Below are 25,975 nucleotides of genomic sequence, written 5' to 3'. Positions count from 1 at the left end.
TGGAGGATGGCCCAAGCGCTTGGGCCCTGCACCCGCATGGGAGACCAGGAGGAAACACCTGGCTCCTGGCTTCGGATCAGCACAGAGCGCAGGCTGTAGCGCCCATTTGGGGGGTGAACCAACGGAAAAGGAAGACCTTTCTGTCTCTCTGTCTCTCTCAGTGTCTAACTGCCTATAAAAAAAAATGTTCATTTTAGTGCAAAAAACTCTTGAAATCTCTGTGTAGTTTTTCATAAAACACATTTTCTGTTAACTTTTTGATGATCTCTTTTATTGTATAAACATAAACATTTTATTGACAACAATTGTACAAACAGGAGGGAAGGAATACAGATATATGGGAGCAAAATTTTTTACTAATATCAATACTAAGTTGATATTATCATTATATTGTTTTAAAGGTAGATGTTAATGGCAATCTCCAGGGCAACCAGTTAGAAAATGAATCTATTAAAGGAAAAGAAACAAGACAATTAAAACAGCACTTTATAACATATTTAATATAAAAAGAGGGTAATGGAGGAACCAAAGGGCATAAAAACATGACACTAAGATATTGACAGTCAACAGAAAACTGTAGTTTTAAATTCTGATAATTACAACAAATAAAAGTATATGAAAACTCCAGTCAGGAGGCAGAGATTTAGAAAATGAATTTTAAAATTTGTTCAAATATGTGTTGTTTACAAGAAACATGCTTTAGGTTCAGAGGCACAAACAGTTAAAAGCTGAAGCATGTAAAAAGATATTCTAAGCAAAATACAACCATAAGACAGTAATACTGGACAAAATAGGCTAGTAACCACCCCTAAGAAACTCACTAAAGACAGTTAGGGACATTTTATAATGATAAAAAGATTCTTCCCTCAGGAGTGACAATAATTGTAAATATATGATATATGATATAGTTGCACCTAAAGCATCCTCAAATACATGAATCCAAACCTTGCAGAATAGAAGAGAGGAATAGACAATTCAACAATGATAATTAGAGACTTCAATAGTCCACCACTTAAATCTTGTTCAGAACAACTAAGAAAAAGATAAAAATAGAAGACTTGAAATACAGTATAAACAAACTGGTCCCAGTAGACATCTGTAGACCACCCTACCCAAGAACAGCAGATATAAGATCTTTTCAAGTACCCATGTTATGTTTTCTATAGCATATACACTAGGCTCCAGGTTAGAACATAAAACAAGACTCAAAAATTTTAAAAGATTAAAACTGTACAAAGGATGTTTTCCAGTCACACCAAAATAAAATTATATTAAAAATAAAACACAGAAGCAATATATAAACAACTACATATATGTAATACATATATAAATATATATTTAACTGCTAGTAACAGTCAACCCTCCCCCCAAAAAAGGAAGAAATACTCAAATTACTGAAATTCAAAATAGAAGACAGGATATCACTACTGTGAATACTATGAAAAATTGGATCCAAATAAATTATATAACCTAAAAGGAATCAGTAAAGTATTCAGAGGTTATGGAGTATTAGTTCAGCAACTTACTCTTAAATGATTCAGAATAAAAGTTTTAAAAATATATTTTCAATTTCTTTAAATATAAAATTGTTTAAGAAACATAAAAATAATTATTCTATGTCAGCTTACTGTTCTCTGTAAAGCTTATTCTTCTAAGAAAAAAATAATACCAAAAATAAACAGTAGTGGTTTACCTCTGGTCAATGGCAAAATTCATTAAGGTATAGATCTTTTTAACCTACATACACGCATGAAGACACACACAAGAATTTCTGAATTTGTGATTTCAGATGTGGAGCAATGTCAGAATCATCTACATTTTAATGACTGTTGGAATGCGTTGCTAATACCAATGTGGATTCATTGGAAGTGAAGAAGTCAAGGAACTGGAATACATAGGAATTGGAGCAATCAGGCAAGAAGGCTTTAGATTGTATAAGATGAAGCAGGGCTTAGGAAGGAGAGAAAGTCTGTAAATTAGGTACCAAGTGTTCCTTGTGAGAAATTGAGTGAATAGACAACTCTGAGGTGAGTGTGAGAGCAGAAGTTTTTAAGTAAGAAAGGAATGGACTTCAAACAAGTTGGAGAAATAAAAAGAAATGCATAGAGAAGTAATGAAAAGGAAGAACACGGACCCTAATTTCAAATAGACTCAAGAGATCATGCTTGGCTGCCCTGCTTTTGCAATTGAATCAATATTTTAGGGAAGACATCATAGCCAGAAATCAAAGGTAAGTCTGTGCAGTTTGGTTTTAACTACTATCTGCCAAGAAATTGAAGATGAAAACAAATAATTTTCTGTTATTCTTTCCTGGTCCACTTTCAAGCAGAAATAATAGGGAACAGTAAGGCCAAGTAATTGGGCTGATGTTTATTTTTCTTACAAGACATTTGGAGCCTAAGATGCTTAATGCCACCTGTCACATGCTCCTTGATATGTTAATGATGCATGCCCTATTGTGTCATAACGTTGCAAGGCATGATGCTTTAAGGCAGTGTGTTCAAACACACACACACACACACACACAGTATTATAATTGTTATAAATTAAACTAATTTTTCTAATCCATATATTTTATTCAAACAGTTACCCTCTCCAAGGAAAGGCATGTGATGAAGAGAAAAGATGTAACACCAAGATTGAATTGGACTTAGATATATTCTGACAAATTGGGGGACATTGGGGAAGAATTTACTTACCTTCTTTATAGTTTCACTTGTGCAATTACGATACTTAGCACTACTACTTTGAATGTTAATTCTAATTTATTTGTGATTTTACTTGAATTTAATTACTTAGAAGTACAGTGAAGCAAAATATCTATTTTTATTCCTTCAATTTTAAATACCAAATACATATATTTTGAACATGGATTTATGGATTGAGCTGCTTTTCTAGTAGATTAATAAGTGGTAATAATCTACCACTAAAAGTAGTAATAATCTACTTTCCTAGTAGATTATTTCATTAGCCATTTTCTAATTTTGTCTGCCCTATTGTATACCATGTACTCTCAACTATATCCAAATGAACCTATGAAGATGTAGTTTAAGTTTCTTCCTGTTTTCATTCTTCTGTTACACAGCTTGTTTCTCTCCATACTACACACACCTAAAGTCTCAGCATACTAATAAAAGTGAAATAGGAAGCCTGACTCAAGTAAACAGTGGTTTTTATTATGTCTCACTTTGCAGAGAAATGCTTCATTTAGATTACATTCTAATACCCCAAATCATAACAAGATGATAGATTTTATATTCATCATTTATGTCTTACATTATTAATTCTTATGGAAAGTTGTTTATTGTACTTTTGCTTATGTAGACTCTTGTTAAACTGTAACCATTCCAAGATGAGCGTGTATTATCGCTGAACACACTCTTGCCGCAAGGAAAAGGAAATGGCTTAGTATGCAGACTTTTCCACAGAGGAAAACATGCATAAGAACCTAGCAACTCTGGAAGATACCCTGCTTGCTTTTGCTTTAATGCACCCAGGAGACTTCAAATCAATACTTAGTATTAATGCTTTACTTGAGAATTAACATCACCGTAATTGGAAGTGAGGATCAGCATCTTGATGTTTAGGAGAGAGCTATTTGGTAGGGGAGGTCACTGCACCAGAGAGTGAAGACATTGGAAGGGGAAATCACAAATCATTTGTTTCCTTGGGCAAGGACACACAGTAAACACTTGAATTGGTGGTCAGCTATAATTTGCTTCTAGAGCCAGCAACTCTGGCAACACTACACTTTGGATTTATAGCACAGCACATAGGCAGCAGTGACTTTGAAAGCAAAGGATAAATGATCAAAGGGTAAAGTTACTAGTTCTTAAAGATCGGTCCTCATTACAAGGACTTAAGGACTCTGCCCTTAACCTTAAAACAGTAAGCATTCTTGCTACTGATTCCACTAAGCCCCTCAGCTGTTCTTTCTTGATAATTATGCCTGGAGGAAACCAATCATATTTGAATCTAGGTTATTAACAATACTTTATTTTATTTTTTGCCTGGGAATTTCAAACGATATACTCCCAGCCTGAACCATGTAAACAGAAAAGGTCCTTCTCATTTGGTGAAAATGAATATTTTAAAAAATTGCATTGTTTTCTATTTGCTTCCACTGTCTTGAAATTTCCCCGAATAAACGTAAAAAACCACCTCCTTTCAGCAAGATCCCACTCCCCTCCCCCCTCCCGCCCAGTACCACCTTAAGGCACTTTTGCCTCTTCCACCTTCAGGAAGAGTGTCCTGTTGAGGTTTAGCTCCCTAGGACAGTCCAGGGAATTTAAAGGGGGATTTCTGTAGGAATCCTCATTCACAAATACATTCCTCTTCACCTTCCTTCCCATTGGAGTGCCCTTGTCCTTTGTTTCCCTAGGTGTCCCCAGAGTCAAGAGAGGACCCCGTCAGTGAGGCGCCCTCTGCCCTGTCCCGCACCCCGTTGTCCGTGCAATGCGCAGAACTGGAGCGCGCATTAGCTTCCGTGTTACTCTCCACGCCCGGCAAGGCCAAAGGTCCCTTCCTTGGCCTGGTGGAAGGGTCCTTGTGAAAGCACAGTTTGAAAAGCCCTAGCACTGTCATGGTCAAGATCACCAGCACTACTACTGCTATGCTCACAAGTATGAAGACCACGGTGGAGGAGGAGCCAGGAGCCTGTGGAATGGAAGAGGAGGATGTGGAATTAAACTGGGGGATAGTACTTCCAGATGGGCGGCTGGTTGTCTCTGATTTGGTTGGAGGGAACCTCTGAAGGGTGGAGGTCGTGCTCTGTGCGCCCCACTGAATAATCTCTGGAGTAGACATTGCTGAACTGCCTCGTCCAGGCACGTGGGGCATCTCTCCCGGCTTCTGTTCTCTGGGTGACAACGTTCTCTTCGGCACTGGGCTAGCGGCAGTGGCTGGCAGGCGCCTTGTGGGCATCTTAGTCCCGCTATGTTCCGGCTGTGCTTCCTCATTGGTCACGCAAGAGCGTCCGTCTCTCCCCAGCTCGAAGCCCGCAGCACATTCGCAGGCAAAGGCTCCAGAGTCGTCTAGGCAGTTGGAGAGCTCCACGCATTCGCCGCCGCGGAGGTACCGCCCTGGGCAGGCACAGAGCACGGTCTCTCCGGGTAGCCCGTCCCAACGCTCTCCAAACTCGTCCGCGATACAGGTGGCTGAGACCCAGAGCTGCCCGGGGCAGAGCGCACTCACCTTGGTCCCGGGGGGACTGAAGTCCAGCGAGGCGCTGGTCAGCTGGAAGGGCGCGCGGTAACTCAAGTCAGAGGCCGCCCCGGGGCGCGGCGCGGAGCACAAGGCCTCAAACTGGTACTTGCACAGGTAGCCGTTGGCACGCTGGTGGCATCGCATCTCCTTCCAGCCTGCGGGCTCAACTCCCCCGGTGGCCTGGAGTCCTGCGCATCTGCGCGCCGTGCAGGAGCGCTGGGGCTCCTCCACCCACGGCAGCGTGTCGTTTTCGACTCCGCTGGCGTCGGGGGACAGCCAGGAGAAACCTCGCAACGGCTCGTTCTCCAGGGTGCAGTGGGAACGCCTGCGCTCCAGCGCCACCCAAAACAGAAGGTCTTTGGAACCCCCTCCGGGCCCTGGACCTGCCCGCAGGAGCGCGAGCACAGCGCGCAACTCGGAGTCCCCTCGCACCGAGCTGAGCGCCCCGCCGCGTAGGTTGCAGGCCTCCTCTGCCGCCTCTCGCTTGATGGTAGCGTGGTGCAGGCTGTAGCAGGCCCCTGAGGCCGAGCACACAGCTCGATCGGCGGTGGGGTGCTCGCCCGCGCCCGGTCCAAACCAAAGAACCTGCCCAAGGAGGCACAGGGCGAGCGTCGGCTTCATCTTGAAGGCTATGCGCCCACAGCTGCTCTTAACTTGGGACTGTCCCGCCCGAGGGCGCAGCACTGCCTCGGGAGCGCGGTCACCGCCCTCTACAGCTGGCGGCCTCCACCCTGTCCTCCCTCCCCTCGCCGCCTCCGCCCTCGCTCCCGCCAGGCCCCACAACCGCCAAGAATCCCCACCATGGTCGCAGCGGCCAACAGCCTCCCATAGGCCGCGACAGGAAATGTGTCGGGAGCTCTGCCAGGCCCGGTGCAGCCCTGATTTATTCTGGGGTCAGGAGCGCAGCTGGCGCCAGGGCACATGGAAAGCAGTCCAGGAGAAGATCAAGCACCCCCACCCCCCACCCCTGCCTTAGAACAGGAGGAAAAGTCACCACTGGGATGGAGTGGGTCTTTCTTCCCTGCTCGGGGAGTTGCGGCACCTCAAACCTCCAACACAAGTGTTGGACATTGGCAGGAAGGATTAGGAGCCCACGCCCGCTCATTGTGTTTCTGTCCGGAACAGTGGAGTTGGCGTCAGAACTCGCAGACGGCTCCAGCCTTGGGGAGAGTTCCTGTCTGTGTGTGTCGGGGTGGTGTGTGGGTGAGTGTGTGGGTGAGTGGGTGTGTTTGTGTGGTGCTCAGAGAGGTAGAGTGGGGAAGTAATAAACAATCTCACGAGAAATCTTCGTATCCGGCTTCAGCACCAGAGGACACACTGTTTAACCGCACATCTCTCTCTGGGATCTGCTTCTCCACCCAGCCAGTGGAGACTGGGGCCTCGTCATTGTCATTGCTAGTCCAAGAATTTAGAATTCCTTTGGGCATTTGAAATGGGAAACCCTTCTTCTCTCTTCAGCATCTGCCTTAAAAGTTTGTTTTGTACTTTCATTGTTTCTCTTTGAAGTGGCCAATATTAGTTCATTTGGGAAAGGAAACCTATTTCTAGGCAAAAATGAAAATTAATGACCATAGATCTTAGGTTGCTAGGTTTCCTGAGCATTACATTGGTTATATATATAGATGAGCACATACAAGTTATATATAAACTAGGCCTTATTACTATTGCCCTATGTGTTATTTTATCCATGAACTATTTTAATATCATTTACTTCTGTGATGAAGTGCCAATATATATAGAATAAGTTGTAAAGGTTCTCTATAAGGAGCATTGTGTTCAGCATCCTTAGTAATTAAAATATGTATTACATTTTAATTCGTATTGTATACTATAAGAAAACCTCTATTTTGAAAGGGTGAGCTAATTTCTTCAGAGTTCTATGAGTTAGTTTTATTATGAATACCACATCAATTGGAAATGGGCAGTAATAAAAGGTGAGAAAAGGAAGGAAAGATAAGCCACACTGTGAAAAGATTTCTTGTTAGCAGCAGACAGTTCTACATCTTTAGGAAATATATCACCTATTTGTGTGAATTACAGTGACCAAATATGTTGTAGTCACAAATACATAAAGGATATCAATTAAGTCCTCTTAAAATGTTTGACGCATTTAAATATCTGTAATCAGAATGAGATACCATAGAATGAATAATGCATAGCACACCCTTAAACTCACTTTGTTGTCCTGAACTGGACAGTTCAGATTAATGAGGGGTGGGAAGGAAGGCTTCAGGATCACATCTCTACGCTCCGATCGTATCTTCACCATTACTCTTACTCTCCTTTTCCTCCTGGAAATTTCACGTATCTTAACAACGATGGTAAACACCATGAATCATCATCACATTTAGCTTGCTTTTGCTGACCATAGAGTTTTGCAGTCGAATTTCTTTCCTACCCTTTCTGTTCCCCAAGTTAAAGGGCATTCATTAGTCCTTCATTTGAAATGTCAGAGACATTTAAACATGACTTTGCATTTAAATTAAGTAACCTAATGTGTTATGAGCCAGGAACATGAAAATCCAGAAATTGAGTTGAATGGATTTTTAAAACACTTAATCACTTGTGCCAACTCTATATACCTTTGCAAGCTTATGACAGAGTGTTGGTAAATGTGTCCATATAGAAAGGTATATTTTAATAAAAACTTTTCCAAATTTAAGTAGTCAGTAGAAATGTCTTAGATATTTAGAAAATCACTTTGGATGACATGCAATTTCTACAGTAAGAAACAATAAAAAACTGGAAACTAGTAAATATGTGACCTCATTCTTTGGCATTTTGCTTATGGAAGCTGGAGGCAGAGGGGGAGTATTAGCAAAGCATATACTGGCCATAATGATCATATATCATAGTCCTGGCTGTGCCTGGAATGATGTGAGAGATTAGTTCCAAGTAACAAATGTATCATTTTCTAATTAATCACCATGTTGATCTATAACCACTAACATACTTTGAAATGTATACCATAGCTGAAAAATTGGAAATGGAGGAAAGCTTTTGCTTTTAAATAACATGTTTATTAATATCATAATATGATACCATTTTAACTCCACTGGAGCCCAAAGGTATAAAAATCTGATAATAACAAGTGTACATTTACAAGTTTTTTCATACGTTACAGATAAACTCTTTTGGAAAAGTTTGACATTTTTTCCTGTAATTGCACATCTGCATGCTCCATATCTCAGCACTTCCACTCCTGGGTATATGAAGGTACTTCCAAAAGTTTATGGTAGAGTGTTTGGCCTACTGGTTAGGACAACTGCATCCTGTACTAGAGTGTATGGATTTGATACCTGTCTCCCTGTCCTGACTCTAGCTTCCTACTAAGGTAGGCTCCAGGACTTAACAGTGATGACCCAAGTGATTAGGTTCATGCCACCCACTTTGGAGACCTGGATTGTGTTCACAGCGCCCAGGTTTAGGCTTCAGCCTGGTCCTGCTCCTTCTGGGCATATAGAGAGATAAGCCAGTGGATGTAAGCTATTGCTCCACCTCTCTTATTCTCAGGTTTGGATTTAGAAAGATGCTGTATGTTATCAATTGAACACATGGGTTTTTCAAGCTTTTTATTAAGAATCAGATCATTATTTCACAGGGCCAGTCGTGTTCCAAGATCACTGGCTAGTGCTTCTCCAAATAAACTGATCTGAAGTACTAATTTTGGACTTCTTGACAAGCTCTTATTACAAAAAGTATGAAGCATTTTTATTCAGGCTTTTGGACGGCTCACCATGCCTGTTCAAGCCACTAGCTTTATGTTATGATCTGGTTTTGGAGGATTTATATGGGAAGTGGATTTGATAATCAGGACATACTTTTAAGTCCAAAAGTGTTCCTTTTCTTTTGGTACCTGCAGAATTTCCACTTCACAGACCTGGGAGAAGGAGGGGGCAAATCACAGCTCCTTAAATTCAAATCCTATTAGGTTTATCTGTTATCACATTATAAGTACTAGGGATAACCAGCAATTACTTTAGCATTTGCTTTGTAGAGGCAGTACAACCTTGCAATGATTATTAGTTAAACTTAATATCTGGCTCATTTTAAGGCTAATTTATCAGATAAATTCATACACCCCTGCACTACATGTTCTATAATGGTTTATTCCAAAGATGTAATATAACTTTACTATTTTAAGGCTTTTCAAATCTGATACATTCAGAAGATTCTTGTTTGACCTTCAGAATTTGCATTAATTTTTAACATTTTTATTAATGTAAAGAGAACAGATTTTATGTCATTCATAGATCCAACTCTAATAATATAATGATACTCCCATCTCCTTTCTTTTTTAATTTTTTTGATAACATATCTTTACTTTATAGTCAAAGGCTTAGCTGTGATTTAGACAACTCTAGTCAATAAAAGTGGATGCCCTATATCATTTTGGTATAATTTCACTTCATTTTGTACTGAAGTCACACATTGTATATGATTTATTACAGTGAGGAGAGAGGAAAAAGAGCTGCTTTCTAAGTATACTAAACAGTATATACATGTCTATAAAAAACTGAAGATCATAATTATCACATTTTTGTTAGATTATATCTTTTGTGAATGATCTTCTATTTTTAAGATTTATTTGAAAGGCAAAGTTACAGAGAGAGGAGAGACAGAGAGACAGGGAGAGAGAGAGAGAGAGAGAGAGAATCTTCCATCTGCTGGTTCACTCCCCAAATGACTACAACAGCTAGAGCTGTACCAGGCTGAAGCCAGGAGGCAAGAGTTTCCTCTGGGTCTCCCACATGGGTGACAGGAGTTCAAATACTTGAGCTGTCTTCTGCTGCCTTCCCAGGCACATTAGCTGGGAGTTGCATCAGAAGAGGATTGGTGGGGACTCAAATCAGCACTCATATGGGATGCAGGCATTGGAGGTAGTTGGTTTAACCTGCTGTATCATAACACTGTCCCATGAATGGTCTTATTGTGGGTCTGGCTCTACAGTTTATTGACAGATTAGAACAGTTTGAGCCAACTTTCTCTCAGTGTCTTGTATTCCATATAGGAATTCAGAATCAAACATATGTGTGAATATGGCATTGTTTAATAATAATCCTTCCTCAAATACTCTCAATATGCCAGGATAGGTGCAATGGAGGATTTGATTGGGGAATCCTCTGGGTCAGTTTAGTTTTTCTGTTCCCTTCTGTTCTTCTCTAGTCACATGGATCACAGCAGGTGACAGTGAAGAGCAAAGAAAGAATTTCAAAATGCATCATTCTTTATTATCTTTATCATCTAGTGCCCTGAGTGACTACAGCATTCTTGGAATAACATGTATAAGAGCATTCAGGATGAGGGGGTTGGGACAGGGGAGGGTGCAGTGGCCTTTTATGTGCTTTGGATCTTCTTGTCTATTTGTATAAATTCCCCAGTTAGGGAAAAAACTGCATAAATTCCTGTTCACTCATTACCAGAGCCTCTTTGAGAAATAGTAAGATAGTGGAAAAGCAGAGCTTAGCACAGAGAAGGCTTCACCAGCAGAGAATGGAGAGAACTCAGTAAAGGCTTTGCTGGGTCCCCTTCATCAAGGGACAGACACAATGTGACTTTGGTATACCTAGGAAACTCAACCCAGTGGTCAAGTTGCAGAGAAGCTCTGCTTTGGGAGATTATAAAGATAAAGGACAAGAACTCAATTTGCTGACCTCTTGAAATAAACTCTGCCCGCAGTCTCAAATAGACTTTCCTCCAGGCTTCCCTCTCCAAATATTCTCCACTTGGGAACAAGAATATCTGAATTCAACTGGATAAGAACTCAGGGTAGTGACGTGGTTAAACAAGTTTATGATCAACTCTTTTTTTTTTTTTTTTTTTGACAGCAGAGTGGACAGTGAGAGAGAGAGACAGAGAGAAAGGTCTTCCTTTACCGTTGGTTCACCCTCCAATGGCTGCTGCGGCCGGTGCGCTGCGGCTGGCACATCGCGCTGATGATCAACTCTTATCTTCTGCCTTCAGCTCATCACTGACACACTGGCTCCAGAGGTATCAGTACCATTCAGGGACCTTGTTTCAAGAAAGAAACCACAGATAGATTTGAATCCTCTTTCCCTTGTCTATGAACAAAAGGATAGTCTTGAATACATCTGTTCTACTCTTTCTGCTCTGACTCTCTCAACCCTAAGTCATCTAGATTTTTGTAGCCAATCCTACAGGATTTTCCCTGCTCGTTACCCAGCACCCTCTGACCTCCACATTAATATAAATCACACATGCACTTAAGTTGCCTTCAAATCTCTATTCAATTAAAAAGCTCTGCATGGTTTATTATTTCCCTCTAACAGAATGAGAAGCTTTTGCTCTATGAACATACTGCCTTGTAGTATTTGTTACTCTTTCCTATGTATTCATCCTGCTTCCCCACATTTCTTGAAGTCATTAATTCTTTGTAATGTGGCTATACCTGTATACTCTAGAGCAAGTAGAATAGCAATGAGCACGTTGTGTGATTAATATCAACAGCTATTAAATTAAGCCCATGGGTGCTCTGCTTTATTGCTAGAAGTTGGTCAGAGCTATGCTTTTCATTTTCATATTAAAGTAATTAAACACCTGCTTTACTTGACCAGTCACTTGTGGTGGCAAGCTTCCCTGGTTTTGAGCTCTTGGTCAGTAGTAGCTAGAGGTCATTTTTGTGAGAGTGAGTGTGAACAGTGACCCATCCATGCAGGTACAGTAAATGTTGATCGACGTTCAGTACATTGATGGTCTGTTCTTTCAAAGCAGTTGAAAGAAAGTAGTCAAAATGTGTAAATATTTTAGTTCTTTGCATATGAAGTGGACATTTCACAAATGCCTTTTATTAATTTAAAATATTCTACCAAATATACACTTACATACATTAATGACTGAATTTGGCTACATGTATTTCCACTTGACACCCACTAGGGTAATAACCAAAATGCTTTTTCAGCAAGGATTTGGTTTGGTTTGGTTTGGATTTCACCACCAGGAAATTCCTTTTGATTTGTAGATGTACAAGGTCATCTTAGGAAATTGTTTCACTTTCTTTCCATCCCAAATACAATAAAGTAGTTTTTTTTCTATGACTTATGCTTAAATCTTGTCTTTCTTAACTGCCATTTAACTTGCTGAAAATTGTAATTATGGGGGAATATAATGCCTTGAATTACAAGACAAAGAGTTGTTTAAATTGAAGATTATCTTTATCTAGTATTTTAAAAACTCACTTGGAATAACTATTATATTTTAATTTATTTGAGAAGCAGAGAGAGACAGGGCTCCCATCTGCTGGTGGGATATGACTGCAATAGCCAGGGCAAGGCCAAGCTGAAGCTAGAAACAGCGAACTAGGTGATGGACATGAATACCTGAGCTACCACGTGCACATCAGTCAGAAGTTGGAATTGGGAGCAGAGCCAGGATTCAAATTCAGGCACTGTGGTGTGGGACACAGGTGTCTCAAGCAGTGTCTTAGCTGATGCCCCAGAACAACATTCAGTACTATAAATCCTTAATTATTTCCATTAATAGTGAAACCATTCATGGATCTCCATTACTGGAAAGCTAGATTCTTCACAATAAAGAACTGCTCATTAGCTGGTGCCGCGGCTCACTAGGCTAATCCTCTGCCTTGCAGCGCCAGCACACCGGGTTCTAGTCCCGGTCGGGGTGCCGATTCTGTCCTGGTTGCCCCTCTTCCAGGCCAGCTCTCTGCGGTGGCCAGGGAGTGCAGTGGAGGATGGCCCAAGTGCTTGGGCCCTGCACCCCATGGGAGACCAGGATAAGTACCTGGCTCCTGCCATCGGATCAGCGCAGTGCGCCGGCCAGCAGCGCTGGCCGCGGCGGCCATTGGAGGATGAACCAACGGCAAAGGAAGACCTTTCTCTCTGTCTCTCTCTCTCTTTGTCCACTCTGCCTGTCAAAAACCAATGGCAAAGGAAGACCTTTCTCTCTGTCTCTCTCTCTCTCTGTCCACTCTGCCTGTCAAAAACTAAAAAAAAAAAAAAAAAAAAAGATAAGAACTGCTCATACCCTGTGTTGCTTTACCTGGGGCCCTTGCTGCTTTTTGCAATACTGGGTTTCCTAATATTTTATTTTTTATTATATGTTTTATTGTAATATTTTTATTTATACCCACCATCTTTCTACCATCTTCCATGTCACTTCTTGAAAAGGAATTACTTCATTGATTTTTGGCTTTCATGTTTACTCACTTTTAGTAGAAAATGTCAGTATGTCAGGAAGGACTTGCTTGATATTTAGAATTTTGGTAAGAATCCCTAAGTCGTTTTCTTTGAAATTTGAGAGTACATATGTTACTCAACATAGAGTGAGACTGAACCATCCTTTCTTATATACCATATCTATAATCAAGTGGCTATATTTTTAAAATGCTTTCTGGTTTCTGCAAATTGTACTTGTCTCCATTGTTCACACATGTAAATAGCTCATCATTATTTTAAATAAATCAAATGATATTTACTTCCAGAAAGAGGCCTATTAATGAAAACCACCTATTATACTACATAGACTGATGGTTATTGATACTTGATAAAAATTCCTTATAGTTTTATTCTGAAACATTCTTCTAAGAGCATTATCTAAATCTTGCTTAGCTGTGCTTTCATTAAATTCAGAGTATTATTTTATACATATATATGTACTTTCTTATTAAATGCTATTTTGATTATGATTAATAGTCACCAGTCATTTAAAGGGCATTGTCAAAGACGGAGGAAGAGGGTACAGGAAGGTGAAGAGCTGGAGAAGGTAGGGGTATCAGCAGAGGGGTGTTGGGATTCTGCTTATTCTTGTCTGTTCCCAACAGTATGAAGAGATGGAAGAGGGCTTCTTTATCTCAATTCTTAGTTGTCCATGATGGGGGAACTCAAATACAAACATGGCTTATTAAGGAATTACCAAGAGAAGGCTGCAAACTTAGTCAAGGAAAGGAATGAACATGACTGCTGTTGACATATGATACTCCAATGTTGGAGCACAGATTAGTTTAACCATCACCATCCATTTGGAAAATTATCCTGGAAATACGTGGTACTGGTCATGACTAGTAGGCATGTCATGTGTTTAATCTGCTGGGGGAGTAATGGCAAATTTGGGGCAGGAGGACTATCAAATAGAGGTATATTCCTTCCTTCTTGTTTGCTTGTTTGGGAAAAAGTTGAGTAAGTCATTTTTTGCCTTCAGTATAAAAACAAAGGAGAAAATTTCTTTTTTAGCAAATCAAATGTTACAATTCATTTCACATTCCTATTATAAAACAAGAAGCAGTTTGACTAAACAAAATCTGGGCTGAGGGAAATTGACTGTTTTTTGTTTTAACCTTACATTGACAGAAAGCTATTTTGGAAACCTTGAGAATTTGAATGTGTTTTTACTTGAATTAAAAAATTATTGTTCAAATGTTTAAAATTGCATTTTTATTACATTTATGGATGTCTCATACAGGTAAGAGATTTCATAAATGAAGAGGGAGACAAACACAAAAATGTTACATGGACCATTTATTTTCTAATAGCTGTATCTGAGAAATGAAATTTGACTGTTGACTGTGGGTGGCGAGTGTTGCCATAGCAACCTATTCCTTAGGCAAAACTGGAGGGTGCTCATGGTGATGAAGGTAAAAGTCAGAAAACAGACTTGTTGAGATATATTACTGGGCATTGTGAAATTATGAACATTTTCATTCAAGATATGTGAGGGGGAGCAGCTCTGAGAGAGTTAAAGGTCTTAGGTAAGGAGTTGGATATGGTGCTTTGGTCTAAGCATTTGGTCATTATGGGGTCTATTGTCTGGTTGCCTTGGTTTAGCAACACCAGCCAAAGAAAGAAAGAATGAAGGTTGTTTTGTCATACATATAACAGCAAGAGCTCACACCTGTTTCACCAGTTGCTATTTTGCATACTTTGCAATCTTTCTGAGATTTCTAAGCGTTAAGTAATATTATTGGCCCTATTTTACAGGAGGGGAAACTGAGGCACAGGGAAATTCACTAACTATCCTGAGACCCTGCAGAAGAAAATTAACACAATGAATTCAACCCAGGACAATGATCTGAGTCAGTGCTGCCTGAGCTTTTATGTTCGTCAGTATGACACACAGTATGGTGTGAACAAAGGAAATAATGTTTTGTGTGAGAAGGTTCTACCTGCCATTCCCTCAGCTTAAAGATCATCTTAAATGGAAGATTCTAGTGGCAAAACCCTTGAGTAGAATAGACACTAAGCTACTTATCTCTATTGGGAATTTTTTTTTTAAAGAAGAATGTAACGAAGGAAAAGTGAGGGGCTTGAAGCTGGATCAACAGAATCTGTTCTACCAGTGTTGGACAGCTCTATGGCCAACAATTATGCTGCCTTTGAAATTGACTAGCTTATTAATAACTCCAATATTAATATTTTGAGAGTTCTTATTGTCTATTCAGATAAGAATTCTGAATGTCAGCTTGAACAAACCAGGCAACATGGTGAGGTTTTTCGTATTTATTCAGTGAAATTATTTAGTATTTATTCAGCGATTTACACAGGAGAGTAGGGGCTTTATATAGGGGAGAAAGAAGTCTAGAAGTGCAAGCTGGGTCCATACCAGGTAGAGAGCAGGCCAGGAGCCAAGAGGAACAGAGCGTGCAGTTAGGAGCAGACACAGGGAGCTTAGTGCGGGCAGGAAAGCAGAGGCAGAGAGGAGTGACCAGAAGGCTGCAAGCCCAAGGTCAGGGGACAACAAGGGAGGGGCCCATCTTGCTCCAGGCCTTTTATTCACTTTCAAAGGGGCGTGGTCACATGGTCTGATTGGCAGATGAGGTCAGGTAGGGGCATGAGATTACACAGCAGGTAGGGCGAAAGGGTGGTCACCAGTTTGCAAATCTAATCGATTTAATCCTATCTGCCTGCCTATATAACCTTGAGTTCATGGTCATCCTCTGGGTGACCAGGGCAAACCATTTTAACGGCTTTGTGTTTTGGTTTCTTTATCTTTCAAAAATGTGAAGTAATAGCTGGCCACTTTTGTCACAGAGGTATGTGAAAATCAAATGATGCAATGAATATGAAAATGGTTCATCAACTCAACAGGACAAAACAAACATAAAGGGAGTATTATTAGAGTTAATGACCAACAGCCTATTTCTGCCTTTTCAGGCCTGGATAATGAGCTTGTATGTATTTGCTTATCTAGGGAGGACGTGGAACTGGAATCTGGCTTTCAAAGGCAAAGAATTCTGGCTAGAAGGTTATGCAGAAAAAGTATAGAGAAGGAAATCTGTTTAAAATGGATGTAGGACAATACTAAGAGCGAACGTGTTGGACACTCTTCTAAGCAGTTTCCTGCTTTAATTCCCTTATTCCACACAACAACGCTAATGTGCTAGGTACTATTTCTATAGATGAAGATGTGGGGAAGATAGATGTAAAATAAATGTATCCAAGGGCACAGAGCTATTAAATTATAAATCTAAGTCTCAAAACTTGGTATTTGACTATAGAGTCAAAGCTTTTACTGCCATACTGAATTGTTTCTATATTATATAGTATTATTATTACATAAAAATAAAGTACAAATGTAACATATATGTGTGAAAAAATTGTTTTATTTATTTTTGTTTGGTTTTCAGTAAAAGAAGAAATTCTTCTCACTAAACTACCTGGATGATACACATACTTAACTACAAAAAATTGGAAGATATTAATTCTTGATGAAAAACCTACATTTAGAAATACTGGTTATTTCATAGATGAACAGTTTTATGAAAGTAATAACAAAAGGGAAGCAGTACACCAGCCAAGATGCCCAGGTTGCGCCATCATGCATTCACATGTATTAGGCAGACATCCAGAGGCCACTACCAACTGAAATAAAGGACATAGACATCCCTGTGTCTGTGTTTTGAGAGCTTTCCGTTTAGATCTGCAGATAGGAAGTACACACAGTAAGAAATGATAGCACACAAGAAGTTCAAATAAAATTCTAAAATCCTTCAAAAGAATCTAAGTGCCTCTGGTGGAGCTGAGGGTGACAGATGACTGTGACTGTGTTTTCCCATCCCCTTCTATAAGTAACATTCTTATTTGTTCCATTATATATTTCATTAACTTTACATATTGTTAATAATTGTTACAGGTTACCTTATAGCCCTACACATTCTGCCTATTTCTAATAAGCTATTTACTTATTATCCATACTTGACATATGTCATAAATTTTGCTTGTATGTCTGATGTAATCTGTATTTCTGTCTCCCCCAGATTCATATGTTGAAACCTGTTAACCCATGAGATGTTATTAGAAAACAGGATTTTGTGGGGGCCGGCACCGTAGCTCACTTGGTTAATCCTCTGCCTGCGGTGCTGGCATCCCATATGGGCACTGGGTTCTAGTCCCAGTTGCTCCTCTTCCAGACCAGCTCTCTGCTGTGGCCTGGGAAGGCAGTGGAGGATGGCCCAGGTCCTTGGGCCCCAGCACCCGTATGGGAGACCAGGAGGAAACACCTGGCTCCTGGCTTGGGATTGGCGTAGCTCCAGCTGTAGTGACCATTTTGCGGGTGACCCACCAGAAAGAAGACCTTTCTCTCTGTCTCTCTCTCTCACTGTCTAACTGTATCTGTCAAATGAATACATAAATAAATTTAAAAAACAGGACTTTGGGGAGGTGTCTAAATAACAATGGCAGGGCCCTCCCCTCAGAAACAGGTTCAGTGCCTTTATAAGGGAAGGCCCAGAGAGCTGCCTTAACCCTTCTCTCATGTGTGGACACAATGAGAATATGGCCATAGATCAACTGGGAAGTGGGCCTTCACCAGACATTGAATCTACTGCACCCTGACCTTGGATTTTTCCACCCTCCAGGACTGGACGAAGTACATTTTTGTTGTTTACAAATCAGTCCGCTAATGCTATTTTGTAACAGCAGTCTGAACAAATGGAAACAACATCGGAAGTTAGCAACCCACTTTCCATACTAAATGCCTCTTATGTGTTTCATCCTTCTCCTTTATGTTACAGTTCTTCACAACAGTTATGAATATCATCAAATAATATAGCAAACTCATATTAGAAGGTGTCATGTGACACAGTTGGTCTCTGATGCTAATGTAAAGTTCATTTGGAAGCAATAAGATGTAAACAGAAGGAAGCTAAGAATAAGAACCTAGAGAATGTCTATCAATAACAAAAAGGTGATCCAGGCAACAAAAAGTCAGAGAGTAAGAAAGTTAAGATTTTTTAAAAATGTCATGGAAGTAAAAAAAAAAAAAAAAAGAGTTCAAATTGAGAAGATGCAGCAACTGTAAGATTAGAGAATGTAATCAAAAGAATCCTTGAAGCTGATGGTTGGGGAAGACAAAAATCTTTGGCCAGATCCTGGTTGCCAGAGAATGGTGGCAATGAGGAGATCAAATTATATTTTAGGGTCAGGAACTTGGATGACTTGTACCATGGAAGCTAAAGGGACAAATGTTGACAACTGTTGGGTCAGGTCCCAGTTGAAAGTTTAACTTTGGACAATGTATTTAACATCTAAAGACAAAATTCTCTCAACTGCAATATAGGATAATAAGGTTGTGATAAAATACACAGAATTTAGCTTATTTTTGCTTATCACTTTAATGAGTATTAATGAAAAAATTAGCAAAGACATAGCAAAGATATCCATAGAATGTAAAGAGTATGGAAGGAAAGTTCTAGGTTGAATGTGGAAAGACACAGTGGGCACAGGGTTGACAGTCCAGTAATCCAAAGTTGGATCTTAGGGTCGGCTCCTCCCAGCTCACTCCCACTTCTTACGTGATTGCATTAATCCACAGGCCTACAAAAAGATAACCATACTAAATATTTTTATTCTTCTCACCAATAGCTGCATTTTTGGGAGAGTGCCAGGAGTTGCCCTTCATGTGACCAGACTCATAACAAAGCTCTCTTTGAACAGTAAAGGGAGTAGCAAGGGCATCAGACATTATTTTATTCTTGTGAGGTCCAGAGAGGCATCTAGATGCTGTCGTTGTTAGGTATTGTGAAATAGTGTATTAAGGAGGAAAATTTAAAAATATCAGCCAGTTCACAAAATCCTCTTGTTAGTTATCTTAAAAATCTATCTACAAGATTAAAATTGTAGGTCATTCTTGGTGGAAACATAAAAATCATTTAAAGGTCATAGGTCCAGTGATTCCTTTGGAAATTTCACCTTAACTTAAAATTCATTTCCTCTCTCTCCCACCAGGCTTCCACCCACCCATTACGATTCAGTCTTGCAGGTTTAATCATGTGTTGAGGATAGTAACCACAGGTATCAAGGCAGATGCAGAGTAGTAGGAACTGAAAGAGGACAGTCAGGTTTGAGAACACAAAACAACCAGAGGGCACAGTTACTGAAACACATCTGAATCAGTGTAAGAAATTAACAATATTGCTCCCATATCTACTGTTTGTCAGGGAACCTATCGACAAAAAGGAATGCCTCCTCAACAAGGACATCTTGTTTTCTGAGAGTAAAGTGACAAAGACACTAAAAGGGATATAAACCAGAGGAAAAAGATTCCAAGTGCAATTTATGTAGATGGGGGCTTCATTCATTTCTAGAAGCTTCATAGATAACATCATTTAAGATAAGTGAGACTTTCCTAACTATATGCCTGATGTTATCAAGGGAGAAATGGCACAAATCAACACTTACTTTCACCAACATGTAAACAATTTAATGACAAAGGATGTGTCAGAAATCACACAATGGATACTCTTATAGTAAAGATTCCTTGTATCCATTTTAAAAAACTATTTTCAGAATATTTATCATTACAACTTTTTGGAAAAAAGGTAAGAACACACAAGTGTGTCATGTATTCTGGAATAGCTGGTTAAATAACGAGGGTACAAGAAAACTCCTTTAACTTACATTTAACTTCCTTTGACAAAATGAGAGGAGGTATGATATGCACCTGTAGGAAAAGGAGTAAATATTTGGTATAAACAATATACTTTAACCTAAGAAGGAATAATAATGTCTTAGGTATAAATTTAGTAGTCATTTATGTTGAACAATAAATATGCAAATCAGATAGACCTGTTACTGGTAGTTCACCCTTCCTAAAGTGGCTGAATTTGCCAAACCGAATTATTTCTTGGAACATCACAGATTTGGCTTAACAAGGTGATTCAGGGGGCAATGGGGAATGTTATTTAACAGTAAAATTTCCTTGGAGAATATGTATAATATATGCAAACCACATATTTTCCCTTTAACTTTATTTTCTATTTCACTAAGTTATACATGCATGGGATTTAAAGTCAAAAAGTGGAACCAGGCTTGCTACACACAGCACTCCCCTAACCACCACCCTCTATACCCTGCTTCCCACTCTTCCGTGTCTTTGTATTTCAACATTGACCTTCACATCTTTAAATATGTTTATATTTCAATATCTTGGTTTTCCAGTTTGAGATTTAAGAAAAGTGAGGGCTGACTGTTATTCTGCAATAGTACATATGAGGGTACTTCAAAAAGTTCATGGCAAATTAAATATAAAGTTTATTTTATTGCAAAAGCTTTGGAAGTCCTTGCATAGTTTTTCATAATTCACATTTTTCCACAAACTTTTTGTAAATCCCATGTATATACATTTCTGACTTTCATTTCCAAATAAAGGTCTATTTTTGGGGGGGGAGGAGAGGCAGAAGTTGCAGGTTTATTGGGAAGTTTTATTTTTAAAATGAACTTTTAATTTTAGAGTATTTGTAGATTTACAGATAAGTTTCAAGGATAGTATGAGAGTTCACGAATACCGCAAATACAGTTTCCATATTGCGAAGTTTCTTCTTAGTTACTGAGCATCCTGGTGTCTTTCTCCTCTGAGAGGGCTTTTCCAGCCTTACAATCTGCTCCACTGATGGATCCATCCGTGACCCTGCTGAGCTCTGAAGTCTTGGGACCCATGTTCATTACGTCTTTCTGTTTCATTGTTCTCTCTCTCTCTCTGCTTCTCAGCTAATCCCCACTTTCGTGGAGCACATCCTGGAGGCCTTGCACATCTCAAACTTACTTTATTATACTCCTGTACTTAGTTATTCGCTGGTATGGAATTTAGGAAGAAAACGATTTCCTTTTGGTGTTGTGGAGCAATACTTGATTGCTTTTGTACATTTCAGTATTATCCTTGTGATTTCAAAGTCATTCTACTTCAAGTCCTAGCCATTCTTAATCCATCTTATGAAGCCTATTTTTCTTCTTGGATACTCTTAGAATCTCCTTTGTCCCCAACTTTAACTCCCAATCATATATTGAGACTTCTTTTTAATTTTAAATCGTCTTTTCTGAATGTTATATCTCTCGGATCTAAGAGGAATGAATGACCCTATCCATCTTTTCAAAGCTCTGTGTGCAGGCATTTGGCTTGTTGGCTAAGGACTTTTCTACTGGGTGTTCTCTATATTGGGATCTCCAGAGTCTGTCTGTCCTTCGTAACTCTTTCCTCTTGCCTACTTAGACTGTTTAGTCTTCAGAAAATGTACTTCCAACCTCTGACCTGGAGGGAAAAAGCTTGGCTGCTCACCCCTTATTTTACTGTGCAGTTTTTCAGTCTGGAGACAGAGTATTTTATATTCTGTGGAGATGAACACTGCTGGGATGAGGAAAGAGCTGTTGTCAAACTGCTCAGGGGAGTGGAGAGGCTCAAAGGAGCTAACTCTTTTTTTTTTTTTTTAAAGACTTTCAGCTGTAGTTTAATTTTCAGTCCCAATCTTTCTTCCATCTACAGAGGTTAGTGGTATCATTAACTTGAATCCGTTGAGAGTTCTTTAGTATAAAATTAAGTTGCTCCTCAGATGCCCACTGCCAATTTAGGATTTAGCTTTCTAGGCCATATGCTTTCCAGTTGCCAAACATTTATTACTATTGTGTACTCAATTATCATTGTCCTTGTTTTGCTATCTACAAAACACCTTTGTCATTGTGTAACTGTAGTTTAGGCAAGGAATAGAAACTCATGCAAATGTTCAAGCCAGCATTTTGAAAGTGTAACCCTGTTTTTAACTAAATTGGAGATAATATTTTAGAAGAAAAAATTATATATCTATAGTTTTTTTCTTTCATTTGATGGGAAATTAGGGCTAGGGTGAAAGAGAATAAATCCATAATGTTTAATGATTTTAGATTTGGGTTAGACCTCTTAACTGGACAAGTCTAACACCATAAACCTTTCCTGTTTAAATTTCAGTTTATCTTGGTGCTCTGAGTCGTTACAGCAGAGAGTTCATGAGAGTGGCAAGCAGTTGCATCATGCTCCAAAGCAGCTCTGTGTTTACTGGAAAATATTTTTTTTTTCCTTGAGGAGAGAAGGTTAATACTTCAGGAAGCTTATCTTGGTATACTCAGATCAAAGCAATTCACACAACAACTGAATAAACACATTTGTTAATGGTTATGACAAATATTCCGATCTGACACTAAGGAAAATATATATATTGGGATAGGCAAGTTTGGAAAGAAGTAAGGATTTCCTTAGGAAATATTTTCACTACATTTAACTCATTGATCTAATTTTGTGTTGCTCTAAATGAACAACCACAATTCTTATTAGACAATTTTTTTTGCAAACCATTCTGGAACATTCTCTTGGACTATCATATCATTTTTAAAATAAATATATTCAAAATAATTAGAGTGTATGCTTATTTATGGCATGACTCAAACTGATACTAGTATTGTTAGGTGCTATATTGATTGCTTGTTTAAACTCTTGATTTCAAAACAGTAAGTAACAATATCACAAGAGAGAGTAGCTTTTAGTTTCTGAATTGGAGATTTTTTTTGAAATTTTTTTTGAGGTCATTATTCTCCTTAGCTTGAACCATCATAAAATAATTACACTGTATCCTAAACACCAGCCCTAGGACAATTAAATTAGAAATAGGCATTGCAAGAGAAGCAGAGCTTAAGAAAGGTTATTTTACAAATGCTTCCCAAGTGATCATATGTTCTAATTTTTGACTTCAGTGATTTTTCCTTGCCTTGGCCTTCTTAACTGTGTCTTAGAACAGAGATTACACTTTTTGTTATAGGAATACAAAATTATAAAACTACCTAATAAGACTGTGCTTCCTTTCACAATTTCTGAAGTGCATACTTGCCCTTTGACATTGTTATACAGATGAGAAATCAACTAAGGGGAGGTGGAGAATTAGGGGTAACTTTTATGACAAACATTAGGTTAAGGGTCCTTTCTTGGAAACCATCAGCCCTAGAGAACGGGCCTGCAGAGAGAAATCAGAAATGCCAGGAACTTGCAGCCTCCTCTCTTGTGTTCTGCTCCGATTCCTGCTGCAAATGGCCACTGAAACGGAGGCTGAGTCAAGTTTCTACTGTCTAATTTTTAAATGGCAGTGGAGAGATATGGATAATTGCCATAGAGACTGATGTGGGGATGGGGACTCCAGATAAGAGAATACAGCTGCCAAACTTGAGGTAACTTTATTAGAGAAAACACATTGAGGTAACATTAGCTGATTCACTGGTCACTCAATCTTCCCACCTAAGGCATCAAAGACTGTAGAAAAAAGACAAGAACTTCTGTGAACATGGTAACCTCATGAAGTTTGAGATAATTTGTTGCAGAGCAGTAGTAAGAGGAACACCTTAGTATTGTTTTTCCTTCTAGGCAGCATTATCACTGTGTTCCAACAAACGAGGCTGAAGCTGCACTGCAAACTCTTACTTAACCTCACCTAGGAAGGGAAAAAAATACTTTTGCTACATTTGTTGGATATCTGATCATTTTTCAAGAGGGAGAATATAGAGTTCATTTCTTAAATAATATGTAAGATAGGAGATGTTTTGTGGCTTCTTTTGGAAAATATAACCTGTCCCCTAACATGGTTGTTTTTTTTTTTTCTTTTTTGACAGGCAGAGTGGACAGTGAGAGAGAGAGACAAAGAGAAAGGTCTTCCTTTGCCGTTGGTTCACCCTCCAATGGCCACCACGGCAAGCGCACCGCGCTGATCCGATGGCAGGAGCCAGGGACTTATCCTGGTCTCCCATGGGGTGCAGGGCCCAAGCACTTGGGCCATCCTCCACTGCACTCCCTGGCCACAGCAGAGAGCTGGCCTGGAAGAGGGGCAACCGGGACAGAATCCGGCGCCCCGACCGGGACTAGAACCCAGTGTGCCGGCGCCGCAAGGCTGAGGATTAGCCTAGTGAGCCGTGGCGCTGGGCCCCCTAACCTGTTAACTAGATCACGCTACACTCAAATGTTGGAATACAAGAAACTAAAAAAAAAAAAAAAAAAAAAGCTTGAAAATCATTTAATAATAAGGGCTATTCGTGCTGAAATTATATGTAAATTGATATTGAATACAAATATAATCATTTAAAGCAGAATAAAATAGAATAAAAATATAATGCAGGTTATTACTCTTTGTTAAAATGAACAAACGTATTTCTGTGGTAGTATAAAATGCAAAGATGAGCAAGAAAATAAAATATGAAACTTGGATAGATTACTACCTATTAAAGGCATTGAAATAATACTCAAAGACTTTGCCAACAGCCCAAAGGAAAAGTATGTTTAACTTAGAAATATTAAAAGTGATTTCCATCACTCATTCAGAGAATAGATAATACCCATGCTTTATAAATTGTCCCAAACTTTTAAAAAATGGAATCTGTTCAAATATTTTATATCAGATCAGATTAAGCTTAATATTCAAACTGGATAAAGATATTACAAAAAGAAAACAAAATCCCTCAGCCAATTTTACTTATGACATATGGAGAATTCTATATAAATCATTAGGTGATGAAATTTGACAGTTATTAGAGTTTATCTCAGCAATACAAAGATTACTCAAAATCAGAAAAAAATTTTATCAATATCACAAATATATTTCAATGAAGAAAACAGTGCAAAAATGTGCTTGATGTTGCTTAATACTTAATTGAAATCAAAAGAACAAAATCTCAAAAACAAGAAAATTTAAGGAAACTTTCTTAATTCAACAAAACGGCTAAATCAAAGCCTGTAGAAAATTATACAACTAACAACAAAAAAAATCAAGACAAGGGTACATATCTTCTCCACAAACTATCAACCTAGTATAGAATGGACCATATTCTGGTTCACAAACAAACCTTAACAAATGATAATGAAGACAAATCATATAATGAATTATTTCAGAGCTCAAGGAGCTATCAGCTAGAGATCAATAACAGAAAGGTAGCCGGGAAGATCCTCAAATATTTGAGGATAAAATAAAACACTTGTAAGTGACACAGAGATCAAAAGTATTTGAGGATAAAACAAAATACTTGTAAGTGACACAGAGATCAAAAATGACATCTCAAATTAAATTTTAAAAATGCTTATATGAAAATAGAATTTGTCGGAAATTGTGAATGCAGTGAAAGCAATGTGTTGAGGGAAAGTCACAGCACAGCATGCATGTAGTGGGCAAGAAGGCTCAAGCCAATAATCTAAGCCTCCACTTTTAGAAACTAGAAGAAAAAAGAAAATTAAATATTATGTAAGCAGAAGAAAAAATAATAAAAATTATGGAAAAAAAATCAAAGAAAGAGAACATAAGATATCAATAGAGGAAATTAACAACAGCAAAAACTTATTTTTGAGATCAACAAAAATGATAAGCCTCTAGCAAGATAAAGAGAGAGAGAGAGTGGGGTGGGTCTATGTTGTAGATCTGTGTTGTGCTACTTTTCACATCCAAAATATTTTTTACATTTTTAATTGATTTTGCATGTATGTTGAGGTAGGGTTCAAGAAAATCTTCTCTATACAGATACACAGCATA

The 25,975-nt window shown here is 39.0% G+C and overlaps 1 protein-coding gene across 1 annotated transcript; it reads right to left on the bottom strand.

The window, feature by feature from the left end:
- Window positions 1–242: 242 nt before the first annotated feature.
- CLEC14A (C-type lectin domain containing 14A) lies at window positions 243–10,011 on the bottom strand. Its single transcript, XM_008269514.5, has one exon. The coding sequence runs from the start codon at window positions 5,824–5,826 to the stop codon at window positions 4,378–4,380; it is 1,449 nt and encodes a 482-aa protein (XP_008267736.4). The 5' UTR covers window positions 5,827–10,011; the 3' UTR covers window positions 243–4,377.
- Between the last annotated feature and the right edge of the window lie 15,964 nt (window positions 10,012–25,975).

Source organism: Oryctolagus cuniculus, chromosome 12, assembly GCF_051225735.1.
Source record: "Oryctolagus cuniculus isolate XC-2025 breed Fujian yellow rabbit chromosome 12, ASM5122573v1, whole genome shotgun sequence".
NCBI classification, from domain to species: domain Eukaryota; kingdom Metazoa; phylum Chordata; class Mammalia; order Lagomorpha; family Leporidae; genus Oryctolagus; species Oryctolagus cuniculus.
The sequence above is the reverse complement of the archived record's forward strand: the minus strand, read 5'-3'. Positions and strand labels throughout refer to the sequence as shown.

Bases quoted from the DNA above. Each gene is read 5' to 3' on its own strand.
- CLEC14A (XM_008269514.5), bottom strand. From the start codon at position 5,826: ATGAAGCCGACGCTCGCCCTGTGCCTCCTTGGGCAGGTTCTTTGGTTT.